This window comes from Stylophora pistillata, chromosome 1, assembly GCF_964205215.1.
Source record: "Stylophora pistillata chromosome 1, jaStyPist1.2, whole genome shotgun sequence".
Classification (NCBI taxonomy): Eukaryota; Metazoa; Cnidaria; class Anthozoa; order Scleractinia; family Pocilloporidae; genus Stylophora; species Stylophora pistillata.
Window position 1 is genome coordinate 53681709 of NC_142519.1, and position 18670 is coordinate 53700378.

The following is an 18670-nucleotide window of genomic DNA, read 5'->3' on the forward strand; positions in this document are numbered from 1 at the left end:
TAAAATTTCCCATAACTTCTGGCGAGCGGTATACCGCGCGAAATATTGAAAAACATGGCAGACGAGAGGCAAACGACAGTTCAAGTTTGGTTCGCGTTTTCGTGTGGTAGATTGATAGTTTTAGCATCTATGAGTAGAAACACGATCGTGATGGATACATACTTATAAGATGGCAGAAAGTACAGTCACAACGAGGGCATTTTATGGGGACAATTCAAAGAGGTACCTGCACGTCACTTCATCAGCTGTTGTGTTGATTTTCATTTACAACTACTACTAGTTTGTTTAATTTTCTGGCTGTAGAACGAATGAAGCTTGGCAACAAAAGATGAGTAAATTGGAGAGATGTGCCAGGGAATTCGGAGATCACCCGATTTTACTTAAACGTCGAAGGTACGCCCAACTTTTTAGTATATTTGACAGAAATCATTACCGCGTTTGAAATTATACAAATGTTATTCATCGGTAAGAATCAAACATCTTGGGGAATGAAAATTTTTAAACCCCCTTCAAATTTTGCCTGCAGTTAGGCACTCAGAGGGGATGCACAAAAATGCCCTTGTTAAAGGTTGCAGCACTCCTATTGCCATGGTAACAATGGCTGCTTGTTCGAGGCCTGGAGCCTCATTTTCATATAAAAAATATTGCAAAAGAAGTGTAAATGTTTATTTGTCTATCTCAAGCTACATGCAACATTACAGATTGGTACTGCTACCATACATAGTGACATCATTCATCTTTACTTTGATGCTTTCTATTTTCCCTTGGAGTGGATGTGAACACACCAATAGATTATTTATTTTGGTACAGTTTTGGTCACTTCTGCTGTAGGGTAAAATAGGGAAACGTTTGTCTAAATTTCTCCAAAAGTACACCAATTCTGGAACTGAAACTATGCAGGTAGTTCATGGTTATAATGTGCTAGTTTTTAAATGTGTAAAAATCTCTGTGGGCCAGCCTCTACTTTTCATAGTGGCAATTCGTGAACGAAACTCAAAATTCAGATATTGCATAAATTGGCAATGTTTACATCTAATGTTCTCAACAACAAATGTTTCACACAAATAAAAAGTGCAAGACTTTGAAAGAATGTTATCTTCTGAGCAATATCCTAAAAGAGATCTTGCCTCTAGTTTTAATATTTATAAACAATTGATCAACCCTGATGGAGGACTACCCGACGTAATGACAATCATGTACGTATCATCCAGATTCCGAGTACTGTATCTTCTTTCATGGGAATTTGTGCAATCCGAAATCCTCTGATGATACACTGATATACTTGTCTGTCATTTGAAACATGTTAAAGTTGGCTGATCTACACGAAACTATCTTAAGACCAATCATTTAACATAAACATGTACATTATCATGATGGCGTGACGCTGGATTTCTCCATGAAGTTTCCAGTTTCCATCAGGTCGCTCCAAGAAAGACGAGAAATGGTCATTCATTGTTTCGATATTTCAGCAGATTTCCGCGCATTCTGAAGTAAAACCAACCAAAACAAAAGAGAAGAAAACCTTATTTAACGTTTGTAAACACTGAGAGTGAGAGTATAAATCACAACTTGTCAGTGGTAGTACTGCATGTAAAATCAAAATCAACCACTCATGTAAAAACTATCACAAAGTGGAGATTTTGAAGTAAGTAAACCTTTATTTACACAGGGTAGCCCATTCAGCACAAGGCTGGTTTCCATAGGGGCCCTGTTTCTTAAAAATAAATTACATCAAAATTCTCAATTATTTATATATATGACTAGGATTTTAAAACTACATTAACAGCCTACATGTAAGACCGCAAAGCCAAAACTTAGTTAGGACCTAAAATAGTAGATAAAAGATCAAGTTAAGATAACAAGAAATGTCTTGCTCAGTGGCAGAATGTTTTAATGTTTTCACTCTTCACGATGTTTAAAGGAAGTTTATTAAAAATTTCTGTGCCAGGAAAAAGAAAGGTCCTTTTCCCAAAATTTTGCTTTACTTTTGGTAGGTATAGCCTCATACTTTGCCTTGTGGAATAGTTATGAATATTCGAAAATCTGATGAAATATGATGAAAAGTAACTAGGAACTAATGAGTGAAGACAGAGAAAAACGAGTTTAGCCTTGTGGTAATAGCGTCTACTGGAAAGATTCGGCCATTGCAGCTGCTCTATTGCTTAAGATGAGCGAGAGCAATGTGTAATAATCCATGCAGATCTATTTTGTAAGCGCTGCAGTCAATCTATATCTTGCTGTAGAAGGTTGAAGTTCATTTATTTATTTAAGCAGGTTGATTAATTTGGCAGCTGTAATAGCTGATGTGGACCTGCTGTCCTAACCCACCCATCCCACCCCAGGGGAGGACATCCATCACACAGTAATCTCGTGTGTGGGAAATTAACGTCTCCTGCCCCAACCCTGCAGGAGACGGGACCTCCATTTATTCGTCCCTATCCGAGAAGACTAGAATATCTAACCATTTCTTGATGTTATAGAAAGGTAGCAAATTCTTCTCAATTATTTTAAGACCTTGAGTGATGGTCCGGCCGGGGCTCGAACCCTCGACCTCCCGCACAACAGGCCAGCGCTCTATCCATTGAGCTAACCGGGCGGCGGTTACTCCAGGCAATGTCACAGTAATCAAATAAGGGTAGAATTAAAGCATTATGAACAAGTGTTGCTGCCTCCTTTGTGACAAAACTTCTAATATGGCCCAGAATACTAACCCTTGATGCCACGTTTTTACACACACAGTCCACGTGAGCCTTGAACAACTCAGTATCGCCTTATTACAACAAATGGAACAGGGATTTTATCACACTAATTTTCTACAAATTTAGCTTTGCGTGTGGATAGTGAGTAGTTTGAAAGGTGGAATTACGACATGATTTCATTGAATCTTTCATTTTGAACTTTGTTTTGATTTTTTATTGATCAAGACATGGAAGGAAACATTGACTGACTCAATTGCACTGTGGCGGTGACAAGTCTCTCGTTATCATATCTTGTGCAAATTTTCTGACAGTTTTCTAACAGTTTTCAGATGATTTGAAATGTCTCAGATTCCAAACATCTCAGTTCCTGTCACCCGGAAATGACAACTGCTTGAACCTGCTCTTTGTAAAAAGAAGCAATATGTTGTACAAATTGATATTGTGGTAACTGGGTTTTATGTGTAGTACTACCACTGACAAGTTGCAATTTACATGTATACTCTCACTCTCAGTGTTTATGAAAGTTCAATCAAGGTTTTCCTCCCTTTTCTTTTTTTGGTTGTTTTACTACAGAATGCATGGCAATCTGCTGAAATATTGAAAAATGTCAATTTTTCCTCTTCTTTGGAGCGACCTGATATAAACTTCATGGAGAAAGCCATCGTCACGCCATTGTGATAATGTACATGTTTATGACAAATGACAGGTGTTACAATAGTTTCGTGTAGATCAGCCAGCTTCAACTTGACTCTGTTTCAAATGACAGACAAGTATATTGGTGTATCGTCAAAGGATTTCGGATTGCTTAAATTCACATGAAAGAAGGTACAGTACTCGGAATCTGGATGATATGTACACGATTTAAGTTACATGATTGTAGTTACATTGGTTAGTCCTCCATGTAAAATTTTTTTTTACAATATTACAGCTAGAAGTGAGATTTTTCTTCGGGATATTGCTCAGAAGATAACATTCTTTCAAAGTTTTGCACTTTTCATTTGTGTGAAATGTTTATTGTTTACAACATTATAGATATAAACATTGCCAATTTAGGCAATATCTGATTTTTTAGCTTCGTTTGGGAAATGCAACTATGAAAAGTAGAGGTCGGCCCGCAGAGATATTTACACATTTAAAAACTATAATATTATAACCAACTAAGTGCATAGTTTCAGTTCCAGAATCAGTGTACCTTTGTTTAGCTTTAGTTATTTATTTTTTGGCAAATGTTTCAACCACTTTTAGTATCTAATAGAGCTCTGAATAATTTTGACTGGATAATGACGTTACTGCCATGTCCGAAATGTCCCTGTGTAGCATGTCAAACGTATTCTAATGTTTTAATAAAAAATGTTTTATTGCAATTTTCTATTAGTTTAAAAACGTTTTCCTGAAGGCAATTTGCTTTTTTGTCATTGTTTTATTTTATCCATGAACTGTGTACATAATACACAATACATAAGTATGGGGCTGTGCAGTGCGGAAATCCTACCATCGTGTCATCTTTAGTTACAAATGGTCCCTACACAATTCCAATTTACACCTTTGGCTTAAAAAAATTTAATATGTCACCAAATTAAGATGTACGATTATGCTATAATTAGTCAGTGAACCAAACAATTTAGATAAAGATAAAGATAAAAATGATCATATAAACCAGGAGTTTAATGGGAAATTTTTTTTATTAACATAATTCATTAGGAAAGGGATAATAATGATTAGAAAACAACCTAGCGTGCTCTGAATCTCACTAAAATGCCAGCATGGACTTCTATATTTTCCTTCCTATTTACTTCCTTCTCCTCAAAATACATCGCTCCAAGACCATGAGGTTGTGGGCAGGTAGAACCAATGTTACATCGGGGTATTGGGGTCTATTAGAGACTGCAAAAAAAAAAAAGAAAGAAAAAAAGCAGATCAAAGCTGAAAACCATGTGTAAAACCATCAAAATGATTTAAATTTCCACATCCCTGTTATCAAAACCCTAATGCAGTGAGACAAGAGAAATGGAAACCCAATAGGAAAACCTGAAAACCATATCTGATACCAAATGCGAAACCCATCGGAATTTTTTGATAAAAACCCAAAACCATTTAAAAGAAATGGAAAATCTGCAAACTGGAATGAGCACCAAAACCGAAAAGCAGATTTTTTTTCTGCTAAAAGCTGAAAACCAGTCTAAAAAATAGCCAAAACTACAAGACCAGAAATCCCAATGCCCCTCCTCATTGTGATGTGAACTTTTTAAATCTCTTAGTTGCTGTTGAAGTTAGGCCTGTCCTCTGAGGTTTTATAGCTGCTGAATGTTTAATGTGTTTCTAGTGGGTGTAATGGGTGCTTTAGAAAAGACTGAATGTCTAATGTGTTTCTAGTGGGTGTAATGGGTGCTTTAGAAAAGACTGAATGTCTAATGCGTTTCTAGTGGGTGTAATGGGTGCTTTAGAAAAGACTTGCTCTGTAACTTCCACTACGCTGCATGTTCAGCTTTACTCTTATCTTTGCTGGTAATTAAAGTTACAACTCAGTTGTAAAGTTACGTCCCTAACATTGATGATGTTTTTTAGGATAGATGACCCTCCACCTATCTTTGAAACTTTCCCACGACAACAGATGGCCTTTGATTACCTCGAGACTTGTCAAGAGGTAGGTGAGCTAAAGGTTTAAAAGTTTCTTTTAATTTCCTCTCATATCTGGGAGTTGAGACATACTTTTTAGCAAACGTAATATCATATATATATATTTTTTGTCACCTCAAAATTATCATTTTCTTAAAGCTTCCTTCAACTATTTAATTCACTGTGATTGGCAGGTCTAGGCCTAGTATCACTCAGAAAGGCAATTCTAATCCTCAAAGAAAAACATACCAGCGGTTTATGGAATCTCAATGGTTAACAAAACATCAGCTTCTCAAGATTTTAGAATAAGAATTCTCCTTTGACAAAATTAATTTGACGTAGCTGTTCCTAACACACCAAGGCAGACAATCATTAGTGAAGGTTTACAGTTTACCTCTCATCTTAGAACATTAATTTCTTTCTGTGCCTCAACCATTCCATAATTTATTCAGCAGAGCTACTTCACCTAAATTTTTATTTGTTTCTGGAAGAATGTCTTGCAATGCAAGTGAAGTAACTGGGTTTTTACCTTTTAATTAGGAATAGCAGTTTTTTGGATTTGTTTTTCTCTTTCTACAGTCGCTGTACTTTTGGGTTCATTCTCACCGTAAAGCAAAACTAGTTCAAGGATAGGAAGTAATGAAATACTGTAACTAATAGCACATTTTATAGTGAAATTTAATTTTTTTACTGGATAGGATGTTCATGTGTTTGCCAAAGAGAAAGACTGTGATGGAAAACGTGGCTATATTGTTGCAACTTTGCCATATTTTTGGCACAAATACACAAGGTCAGGTATCACATTTATTTTACTGCAGTTCTTAGCAATCTGCAAAAAATGCACAAATGGGTGGATCCAGGGTTTTTTTCAAGACACAGTGGGACCAGTAACAAATGACCCAGCTGATGTCTGCACTGACAAAAAGAAAGGCTACTGCTTGAAACAGCCATGCTAAACTACCATTCTCAAGGCATCAGACATACATTTTTCAATCTTGTCTCATGTTTTTCTCCAACACAAACAAACTGCTGAGTTTTCTTATACAGGTGTAAGAAAAGTGCAGGTCATCTCAGAGGGATGGGGTGCACATCTCCTGCATCCCTGCCCTGGATCTCTCCCCTACAAGGCATGGTATATTTAAAACCTCTGGCAGTGCAAAAGCTTGGTGGAAAGCGCAGGTGAAGCTGACCAAAGAAGAGTTCAACTGACCTTTATACAGATCCTAAATATTCAAAATGACCAAATAGCTTGAAATGAAGAAAGTTGATGCAAGTGCAAAAAAACAAACATACAAATGAACAGACAAACAAAAACCTTATTTTTTCCTTGTCATTCCTGATATTTCTTTTTTGAACTTGGTAGGATATGTTCAGTAGAGGACAGAAATTATTATGAAGTTATACCAGAAGGTACTCTTAAATCTGTGTATAATTTAATTGTTTAATACATATTTTTAAAATAGCCATTCACAGACTTTGTGCTTTCACTCCCAAGATCTTATTAGTAAGCCTCCTAACTGTACTCTTTACAATTCTTGTGATGTTAGTTTGGAGAATTTGTTGTTGGATTGACTATTCTCATCAGTTGTCTGCTTGATATTGAATTGATGTTGTAGAGAGGTATTCTGTTATGGTCACTCAGTTGGGAGTTAAGGAGTTAATTGGGAGTGAAACTGTTGAAAACTGAGACGGCAAATTATTCTAGATTGGTAAAATAGTGTTGAGATGAAGGAGGTGGCCATTGTAGTTGTTGATAATAAGATAGAGGTCTGGGCCCAGTTGTTCAAAGGCTGATTAGCACTAACCCGGGGTTAAATTTTAATCAAGATTCTTTGTTCCTTTGTTCAAAAGCCTTTCTCACCACAGGTAATTTTCTCCATTCTTTGAAGGATGTTCAGTCATCAAATTGTAGACAAAAGGAATTGTACTGAAGTTTTTTTTGAAAGCTTTCAGATCTTAAATCTGATTTGATTTAAACTAACCCTGGGTTATCTTAACCCAGTTTTGAACAACCCGGCCCTGATGGAGTGAATGATTGTTGTCTTTAAAATGAGGAAGTCTGGTAGCAACTATATTGTGGAGTTGGTTTGATGTCTTACACTTAAGATTCTTGTGATATACGATCCTCGCAGTAGATAGCGCTATTTAAGCAATAGCGAAAATCAGACCGAACTCAACAGCCTGCTCCCAGTTGGCTTGTTAGCTCAATTGGTAGAGCGCTGCACTGGTATCGCAGAGGTCAGTGGTTCGAATCCCGTACAGGCCTGAATTTTTCAAGGTCTGATTTTTGCTATTGCTTAAATAGCGCTATCTACTGTGAGGATCGTATATCACATGTATCTAATACCGCAGTTCAAAATATATGAACTTCATATATTTCATTGTATCTGACTTAAGATTCTGTCGCAATATTATTGACCTTTGAATAATCATAGGGGCTGCTTGTCGACTGTATTTTGACCTGGAATTCAAAACCAAATTTAATCCACAAAAGGATGGAGCCAGTATGGTAGACATTTTCATCAAGGTGAGTAAAAGACAGTTCATTGAAGACAAGAGAATAAGTGGAGATGAATGAGAGAATATTTTCCATTGCTAAGTAAATGTGTGTGGGAGGAGGTCTGCATAATAAAGGGAAAAACTGTGTTGGAGGTCTAGAGCACCACCCAAGGCTAAAGGCCTCAGCTCATACTCAAGACTTATGGTACATTTTTTCTTGTATGGACTGATCTACGCCAGTAAATAACTTGATATCTATTTTTTCTGCTGGCTTGCTTTTTTCTGCTATACATGTAGAGCAAATTACATAACATAGAGCAAATACTGGACTGTTGTCTGTATTGTAAAAAATTGTACTGGAGAATTCTATGAGTTGTTTGCTCAGTGAAAACCCCCAAGCCTAATCTGTCATTCCTGGGGAGCATTAAACCATAGCTTCATCTATCATTCCTGGAGAGCATTAAACCCTAGCCTGATCTGTCATTCCTGTGGAGGATTAAACCCTAGCCTGATCTGTCATTCCTGTGGAGGACTAGACCCTAGCCTGATCTGTCATTCCTGTGGAGTATTAAACCCTAGCCTGATCTGTCATTCCTGGGGAGCATTAAACCCTAGCCTGATCTGTCTGTCCTGGGAAGCATTAAACCCTAGCCTGATCTGTCATTCCTGTGGAGTATTAAACCCTAGCCTGATCTGTCATTCCTGGGGAGCATTAAACCCTAGCCTGATCCGTCATTCCTGTGGAGCATTAAACCCTAGCCTGATCTGTCATTCCTGTGGAGTATTAAACCCTAGCCTGATCTGTCATTCCTGGAGAGCATTAAACCCTAGCCCGATCTCTCATTCCTGTGCAGGATGAAACCCTAGCCTGATCTGTCATTCTTGTGGAGGATTAAACCCTAGCCAGATCTGTCATTCCTGGGGAGCATTAAACCCTAGCCTGATCTGTCATTCCTGTGGAGCATTAAACCCCAGCCTGATCTGTCATTCCTGAGGAACATTAAACCCTAGCCTGATCTGTCATTCATGTGGAGCATTAAACCCTAGCCTGATCTGTCATTCCTGTGGAGTATTAAACCCTAGCCTGATCTGTCATTCCTGTGGAGTATTAAACCCTAGCCTGATCTGTCATTCCTGGGGAGTATTAAACCCTAGCCTGATCTGTCATTCCTGGGGAACATTAAACCCTAGCCTGATCTGTCATTCCTGTGAAGCATTAAACCCTAGCCTGATCTGTTATTCCTGGGGAGCATTAAACCCTAGCCTGATCTGCCATTCCTGGGGAGCATTAAACCCTAGCCTGATCCGTCATTCCTGTGAAGCATTAAACCCTAGCCTGATCTGTCATTCCTGGGGAGCATTAAACCCTAGCCGGGTCTGTCATTCCTGAGGAGCTTTAAACCCTAGCCTGATCTGTCACTCCAGGGGAGCATTAAACCCTAGCCTGATCTGTCATTCCTGTGGAGTATTAAACCCTAGCCTGATGTGTCATTCCTGGGGAGTATTAAACCCTAGCCTGATCTGCCATTCTTGGGGAGTATTAAACCCTAGCTTGATCTGTCATTCCTGGGGAGTATTAAACCTTAGCCTGATCTGTCATTCCTGTGAAGCATTAAACCCTAGCCTGATCTGTTATTCCTGTGGAGCATTAAACCCTAGCCTGATCTGCCATTCCTGGGGAGCATTAAACCCTAGCCTGATCTATCTGTCCTGGGGAGCATTAAACCCTAGTCTGATCTGTCATTCCTGGGGAGCATTAAACCCTAGCCTGATCTGTCATTCCTGGGGAGCATTAAACCCTAGCCTGATCTGTCATTCCTGTGGAGCATTAAACCCTAGCCTGATCTGTCATTCCTGTGGAGTATTAAACCCTAGCCTGATCTGTCATTCCTGGGGAGCATTAAACCCTAGCCTGATCTGTCATTCCTGGGGAGCATTAAACCCTAGCCTGATCTGTCATTCCTGGGGAGTATTAAACCTTAGCCTGATCTGTCATTCCTGTGAAGCAATAAACCCTAGCCTGATCTGTTATTCCTGTGGAGCATTAAACCCTAGCCTGATCTATCTGTTCTGAGGAGCATTAAACCCTAGTCTGATCTTCCATTCCTGGGGAGCATTAAACCCTAGCCTGATCTGTCTGTCCTGGGAAGCATTAAACCCTAGCCTGATCTGTCATTCCTGTGGAGTATTAAACCCTAGCCTGATCTGTCATTCCTGGGGAGCATTAAACCCTAGCCTGATCTGCCATTCCTGGGGAGCATTAAACCCTAGCCTGATCTGTCTGTCCTGGGAAGCATTAAATCCTAGCCTGATCTGTCATTCCTGGGGAGTATTAAACCCTAGCCTGATCTGTCATTCCTGGGGAGCATTAAACCCTAGCCTGATCTGTCATTCCTGGGGAGTATTAAACCTTAGGCTGATCTGTCATTCCTGTGAAGCATTAAACCCTAGCCTGATCTGTTATTCCTGTGGAGCATTAAACCCTAGCCTGATATGCCATTCCTGGGGAGCATTAAACCCTAGCCTGATCTGTCTGTCCTGGGAAGCATTAAACCCTAGCCTGATCTGTCATTCCTGTGGAGTATTAAACCCTAGCCTGATCTGTCATTCCTGGGGAGCATTAAACCCTAGCCTGATCCGTCATTCCTGTGGAGCATTAAACCCTAGCCTGATCTGTCATTCCTGTGGAGTATTAAACCCTAGCCTGATCTGTCATTCCTGGAGAGCATTAAACCCTAGCCCGATCTCTCATTCCTGTGCAGGATGAAACCCTAGCCTGATCTGTCATTCTTGTGGAGGATTAAACCCTAGCCTGATCTGTCATTCCTGGGGAGCATTCAACCCTAGCCTGATCTGTCATTCCTGTGGAGCATTAAACCCCAGCCTGATCTGTCATTCCTGAGGAACATTAAACCCTAGCCTGATCTGTCATTCATGTGGAGCATTAAACCCTAGCCTGATCTGTCATTCCTGTGGAGTATTAAACCCTAGCCTGATCTGTCATTCCTGGGGAGTATTAAACCCTAGCCTGATCTGTCATTCCTGGGGAACATTAAACCCTAGCCTGATCTGTCATTCCTGTGAAGCATTAAACCCTAGCCTGATCTGTTATTCCTGGGGAGCATTAAACCCTAGCCTGATGTGCCATTCCTGGGGAGCATTAAACCCTAGCCTGATCCGTCATTCCTGTGAAGCATTAAACCCTAGCCTGATCTGTCATTCCTGGGGAGCATTAAACCCTAGCCGGATCTGTCATTCCTGAGGAGCTTTAAACCCTAACCTGATCTGTCACTCCAGGGGAGCACTAAACCCTAGCCTGATCTGTCATTCCTGTGGAGTATTAAACCCTAGCCTGATGTGTCATTCCTGGGGAGTATTAAACCCTAGCCTGATCTGCCATTCTTGGGGAGTATTAAACCCTAGCTTGATCTGTCATTCCTGGGGAGTATTAAACCTTAGCCTGATCTGTCATTCCTGTGAAGCATTAAACCCTAGCCTGATCTGTTATTCCTGTGGAGCATTAAACCCTAGCCTGATCTGCCATTCCTGGGGAGCATTAAACCCTAGCCTGATCTATCTGTCCTGGGGAGCATTAAACCCTAGTCTGATCTGTCATTCCTGGGGAGCATTAAACCCTAGCCTGATCTGTCATTCCTGGGGAGCATTAAACCCTAGCCTGATCTGTCATTCCTGTGGAGCATTAAACCCTAGCCTGATCTGTCATTCCTGTGGAGTATTAAACCCTAGCCGGATCTGTCATTCCTGGGGAGTATTAAACCCTAGCCTGATCTCTCATTCCTGGGGAGCATTAAACCCTAGCCTGATCTGTCATTCCTGGGGAGTATTAAACCTTAGCCTGATCTGTCTGTCCTGGGGAGCATTAAACCCTAGTCTGATCTGTCATTCTTGGGGAGCCTTAAACCCTAGCCTGATCTGTCATTCCTGGGGAGAATTAAACCCTAGCCTGATCTATCTGTTCTGAGGAGCATTAAACCCTAGTCTGATCTTCCATTCCTGGGGAGCATTAAACCCTAGCCTGATCTGTCTGTCCTGGGAAGCATTAAACCCTAGCCTGATCTGTCATTCCTGTGGAGTATTAAACCCTAGCCTGATCTGTCATTCCTGGGGAGCATTAAACCCTAGCCTGATCTGCCATTCCTGGGGAGCATTAAACCCTAGCCTGATCTCTCTGTCCTGGGAAGCATTAAATCCTAGCCTGATCTGTCATTCCTGGGGAGTATTAAACCCTAGCCTGATCTGTCATTCCTGGGGAGCATTAAACCCTAGCCTGATCTGTCATTCCTGGGGAGTATTAAACCTTAGCCTGATCTGTCATTCCTGTGAAGCATTAAACCCTAGCCTGATCTGTTATTCCTGTGGAGCATTAAACCCTAGCCTGATATGCCATTCCTGGGGAGCATTAAACCCTAGCCTGATCTATCTGTCCTGGGGAGCATTAAACCCTAGTCTGATCTGTCATTCTTGGGGAGCCTTAAACCCTAGCCTGATCTGTCATTCCTGGGGAGCATTCAACCCTAGCCTGATCTGTCATTCATGTGGAGCATTAAACCCTAGCCTGATCTGTCATTCTTGTGGAGTATTAAACCCTAGCCTGATCTGTCATTCCTGTGGAGTATTAAACCCTAGCCTGATCTGTCATTCCTGTGGAGCATTAAACCCTAGCCTGATCTGTCATTCCTGGCGAGTGTTAAACCCTAGCCTGATCTGTCATTCCTGGGGAGCATTAAACCCTAGCCTGATCTGTCATTCCTGGGGAGTATTAAACCCTAGCCTGATCTGCCATTCCTAGGGAGCATTAAACCCTAGCCTGATCTATCTGTCCTGAGTAGCATTAAACCCTAGCCTGATCTGCCATTCCTGGGGAGCATTAAACCCTAGCCTGATCTGTCATTCCTGTGGAGCATTAAACCCTAGCCTGATCTGTCATTCCTGGGGAGCATTAAACCCTAGCCTGATCTGTCATTCCAGGGGAGCATTAAATCCTAGCTTGATCTGTCATTCCTGGGGAGCATTAAACCATAGTCTGATGTGTCATTCCTGGAGAGCATTAAACTCTAGCCTGATATGTCGTTCCTGTGGAGCATTAAACCCTAGCCTGATGTGTCATTCCTGGGGAGCACTAAGCCCTAGCCTGATCTGTCATTCCTGAGGAGCATTAAACCCTAGCCTGATCTTTTATTCCTGGGGAGCATTAAAAGGAGGACATATTATGGAATGAATATGAATATTTTTTTCTTCTTCAGTATATTTGTCACCACCTGAAAAAGATTTGTGGTGTTGATTGTAACAGGAAATATATTATAGATTTGGATTCAAGGTTAGTGTCTGGTAATGAATTGTTTTTTTCATGCAAATGCATGATTCAGATAAGATTTCTTATTATCCTTGTGAAGTGCTATTACTATTTTCTATGATATACTGGTGATTAAAAAATGGTAATTGATCAACTTAGTTTCTCTCTTCAGTGCTAGTGAAAGTATTCCTGAGGTCTAACACACTTGGGATTCCAACAATTTTAATGATAATTATCACTTTAAAAATATAGAGATACTTTATTCCAGAGCCTGGTTTGGTCTTTTCAGATGTTTCAAAGAGAAATGCTCCTCTTTCATTCAGTGCGTCATGCTGAAGTACAACCATTTTGCTCATGTATCAACAGTTTTTTCCTCTTTGTTTTAAGGTTTTGGCCTCCATTTGTTGTTTCAATAGCTTCTCTCATTTTCCTCTTTGACTTTGGCCACTGCTGTTGTTCAGCTATGATAAAGTAACATTGTCAGAGGAAATTTAGGTCACAATGACCCAACCAAACCCTGACCTTAACATGGTATCTCTTTACCTATAATTTATTCACAGGATTTCTTGCTGTTGTCTTGTTTTGTAGTGGAACAATTTTAAGGTCTTCATTAGCCTTCAGAAAATGGATTTTCTCTGACTGCCTAATTCTTCTGCTTAATTTTTGTGGCCTTAGCTATGTTTAATCCAGACATGAAGTTGTTGTGTATAATACTGTATTACTCAATTGAGACAATTTTTGATTTTGATCAAGAACTCTGTTTTTCAGGAAACTTTGTCAGACACGTTTGCACATTACTGGAAAGGAAGCTCAGAGTTGGTTCTGAGTTTTCTGCAAACAAAGATGTGGGTTCTGACTCTTATCAACCAACATGGCCAAAGAGTGAGGTCTTGACTGGAAATGGCTCTGTCCACACATCTGAAATTAATGCAAAAATACAAGAAGAGACACAACATGAAACCTTTACCTCAGGTGCAGTTTTGGACTGATTGTGTAGTGTTTGCAAAGTCAGTTTTATTATGTTATTGATGTTTGGTATTAGTATGGTTTAAATTAATCTCACTGAAACAGAGAATTTGCATTGTGACCATTATGGCCCCTCATTACCAGAGCTTTTCCAGGTTTCTATAGCTAGTCCTTGGAAGGTAAAGCACTGCTGTCAAATGGCAAGTGTGTGCATTGGGATTAATTTTTGGCTGCTTGTTCACCAATTTTCTGCCCAAATTTCAATGGAAAATATAAGAAACAACCAGTGTCTCCCAAAATAAGCAAATGGAATTTGAAGCATTTTCAGAAATTTTTAAAAAGAAACAAAAGTAAGGAAAAGAAAACACTTTCAAGAGACTTTTTCAACTGGTTTGTCTCCGGCCGGTTGGGGTTCTTAATGATGTTCTTAATGATGTTATGTTCAATTTAGACCACTTGTTTCATTTGTTTGCAAGGACCACAATGGAAACTACTGGTTCACCAGCAATTGTGTAATCCTATAAAAAGACTTTTTTTTGTTGTTTTAGTTAATATGGATCATACGTTTGTCAATAAAAGAGTCATCTTTGGGAATTGAAGTCGCAATCAGTTCTACTTTTTCCATTGAATGCTCTTCCAAGCGAGTCACAGATCACTTGTTGGTGAGCCAAGCAAAAAAGTAGGTTATTACAAAGACGATTGGAGGCAAACATGCGCGATTGGTTGAATAACAATCTCGAAACTACATATTGTCTAAACCGAGCCTTCAAGAAAGCCTCTCAGTCTCAGAGACAGTTCCTCTCTTTCATTATTTTTCTTTTTGTCTTTAAGTATTGACTGGTACTGTTTATTTTTAGCTTGATATGGGATGATGCTACTGGATCACTGATATCTAAAGCATTAGAACATATAGGAACATTATATCAATATTTATGTTGTGCATACATTCAGTTCAGTCTGAGGCGTGCCTCTGGACAAGGAATGTAAGGAACAGGAGATCAGATGTTCCTTCAAATTCAGTGAATCAGGCTGTGATGAGTGCAGAGAATTTCTAGAGATAAGGTCTAAACAAACAAATTTCTTTTTATTCCACAGGAAAGTTAATCACTTATGATGTTATTAATAACCGTTGGTGCGAAAACATCGGAAGAGCGCACAAGAGTAATAACGTGATGTAAGCCATTAAGCCACTCTTTCAGTAATGATTAACAGGCAGATTCTGTTTCCGTGCATCTGTTCAGTAATAGATCACAGGTAACGTCAAAATGTGGTAAGAACTTAGAGTCTTTCCACATTTGAACGTCTTCTGTGATCAATAACTGTACAGACCTTCTGCAACACGAGATATATTTGTTTTATATTGTTAGAGAGCAAATAATGTAAATGGTGACGTCATCTATGCGTCTGTCCTCTAATAGATCATAAGTAAGAACCAATGAGACTGCACGTGTTCTTCCGCTTATCATATAAAGTGCATGTATTTTCTTTGCCTTACGATGTGTTTACTTCGGGTTTGGATCACGACGATTCTACTGCATGGTGCTTATGTTGTTCTATCCAAACTCCCTTGAAAGAAAATGAGGTTAATAAACAAAAATAATATCGTCCATGAATTATAAGAAAGGTGAATCAATGATTATGGAAAATACACCAACACGCAGTTAATTTTTTTATACTAGGATTGTGGCAGACTTGAGACTTGGTGTTTACTACCAGAAATGCCACGACCCCGACTGTAGAGGGATTGACTATCGTTCCCCTGGTATGTTCTGGCTGCCGAAAACACATATTTTAGGATTTGTCGGGGAGCAGACTTAAAATCGAGAGTGCGGAAGAACGATTCATGGAGAGTTCTCGTGCAGATTCCAATTGAAATGCAAAGTATGGCAGGGTTTTTTCCAGGAACTGGAGAAGTAACCTTCATTTTCTATCTACCTACCTATCTAATCTATCTAATCTATCTATCTATCTATCTATCTATCTAATCTATCTAATCTATCTATCTATCTATCTATCTATCTATCTATCTAATCTATCTAATCTATCTATCTATCTAACTATCTATCTAATCTATCTAATCTATCCATCTATCTATCTATCTATCTATCTATATTCCAATCTTTACCAGCATCATTCTAGCTTTTTACAGTCCTTCAAAAAGATAGTCAAGAGACGCTCACTCTTAAAATTATAAGAAAGGTGTGTATTTTTGCGAAAAATTTTCCAGACTTTGCAAAACTATGGAAATAAAGATGGAGCCTTAAAAAATAATCTGGGAGAAGTCTGGAGTCTATTCCTAACGGCGGGAAGTGCTTAACTAAATTTCACATTCATCCATTAATTACCCAAACATTGGGAAAGCTTTATCGGTTGCACTATTTGTAGAAGCATTGAGGGGATAAAAGACTTTCTACCATATAAACTAGTCATAGCCTATTGTCGTATGTTAAAAAAAAAGCAATTTGCAAACCATTTATCGTGTGGTTACTTTCAGAAAAGCCTATACCACAGGAAATCAATCCGTTGTCAAGTTGTGAGGTAATTGAATAATCACACTCCTGTGTAAAAAAAATTGAATACGATTCATGAAGTGTAGTTTACGCTGATTAATCCCATAGCTCTTTTGTTAATTCATTTAAAAATCTTTAAAACCGTTTATTTTCGTTTTTCAGTTTGACGAGTTTTCAACTAATGATTTTGATGACCAAGAGCTTTGTAAGTTGTTATCTGAATGCGAGCAGAGGCTAAATGATTCTAGGAATGATGAAATGGAAGAAATGCTAAATACAAAGGAGAACAACATGAACGAAGATTTTGTCCTAAGAAATAAACAAGATGTAATGCAATTTGACAATAGTGGTTGTGTTACGCAACCTAAAGTTTGTGATTGTGACTTCGGTAATGACTTCGACGATGCATTACTGCTTGAGCTTCAGGTTCCACACCACACTTGTGATAACGAAGGTGCAGTTTCACATACAAGAAGCCTTAGGGATCACAACAACCATACGTTACAATCTTGTCACGATAATGAGAATTACATGAACGAAATATGGAAGTTATCAGACGAGAGAAGCAACAAAACCAAATTAAATAAAACGGCGGGAATTGACCTCTCACCAAATTATGCGATTTGTCAGGATGAAACACAAGCCAGGATGAGTGGAAAATATATGTGTGGTGGGGTATTACTTGAGAATTATTACGTTGATAATGCAAGGGAAAAATTTTTATCAAAAGAGGAAGTTTCTGAGTGGTTAGATGAAGAATCTCTTGGTGATTTAGAGTTGTCCATGGCTGCGGAGGAGGCCGAAAGTACGGCTTTACTCAAATGTATCCTACTAGTTTAGCACACTATTTTTTATGTGACAACTCTCTTTTCCAGGAAAAGCTTCAAAGATAGTGTAAGTTATTTGTTAAGTTCAATTCGATGTTGTCCTGTAGAGCCCTGATTTTAAAGTCAGTTTCGAGAAGTGTTTTCAAACTACATAAATGAGTGGTAAACGATGTAGCGCTGAGATATCTCAGTTCTCAAATATGTGATAAGCTGTTTTTAACCGAAAAGAAAGCTTTGAAAAAGAGAGGCTTTCAAACAAAGCTGTAAGAACCTAAATAAAAAACTTTAGAAAAGAAGTTTGAAAATCACTCGCCTTCGTCTCTTCTCACATCCCCAGTTATTTGATCATGATTTAGAGCCCGTAAAAAAGATTTTCATTGCTCTTATGACATAACTAGTTGTCACGGAACAAATGCGGGCCCCTTTAATAAAGCATCCGCTTGGAAACTGAATTGACCAATCAGAAGATGCGTACTGTGTTCATTTACGTTAGGAAGCCTCATAGAAAAAATAAGGCCGGTTCAAGGTGTTCAGTTGGTAAACGGAAACGTGATATTAAACTGTGCGACAGTAGAAGAGGAGTACAAAAACAAGGGAGGATTGGGTTGCTGTCGCTGATCTTACTTTTTATCTCCCTCCCCCCCTCCCGAAAAAAAAATTACCATGCTATCCGGCAGTTGGGTCGGGCATTAGTACATATTTTGGCCCACAAGAGGCGATGTTGAAGCTTTGAATTGATCGAGGCATGACATCTGTTGTCCAAGTGTGATTTCAAAGACTTAAGTGTAAATCATTTTTTTGTTATTGTAGTTGTTAGCAATAAGATGTAAACTGTGTTGTCATTTTCTATTCGTGATCACTGTGCCGCATCTTGCCTAATAATGGTAAGCGAACGAAGTGGAGTGCAAATTGGTCCCAAATCATACATGTGATTTCAAAATCTGTGTTGAATATGTTTGGACGTAAGGCAAGAAAACTGGGTCTAGTTCATAAACTCGGCTAACATCTTCAGTATAATTTAGAATAAAAGACGTAAAATCTATCTCCATGGCGACAGCATACCTCAAAATGATCAATTCAATTTTCCTAAGTTTGCTGGTTTTACTGTATTGTCTCTTGATATGTTTTCTAAATTACTGTAAAAACCCTTAAGAAGCCTCTCGTGGATAAAATGTTTAAGTTTTTTTTTTTTCGTTGTCAAACTGTAATAAGCTGGTGACTCACGACATGTAAAATTGA

General features: G+C 39.2%; 1 protein-coding gene across 1 annotated transcript; it reads left to right on the forward strand.

Annotated features, from left to right (window-relative positions):
• The first annotated feature begins 46 nt into the window (after nucleotides 1-46).
• On the forward strand, nucleotides 47-17897 carry LOC148743105 (DNA-directed primase/polymerase protein-like). The gene is made up of 12 exons (XM_088749949.1): nucleotides 47-222; nucleotides 304-393; nucleotides 5265-5343; nucleotides 6014-6105; nucleotides 6679-6725; nucleotides 7751-7842; nucleotides 13079-13152; nucleotides 13897-13943; nucleotides 15157-15268; nucleotides 15774-15856; nucleotides 16589-16632; nucleotides 16767-17897. The coding sequence occupies exons 1-12, from the start codon at nucleotides 170-172 to the stop codon at nucleotides 17442-17444; spliced, it is 1491 nt and encodes a 496-aa protein (XP_088606075.1). The 5' UTR covers nucleotides 47-169; the 3' UTR covers nucleotides 17445-17897.
• The last annotated feature ends 773 nt before the right edge of the window (nucleotides 17898-18670 follow it).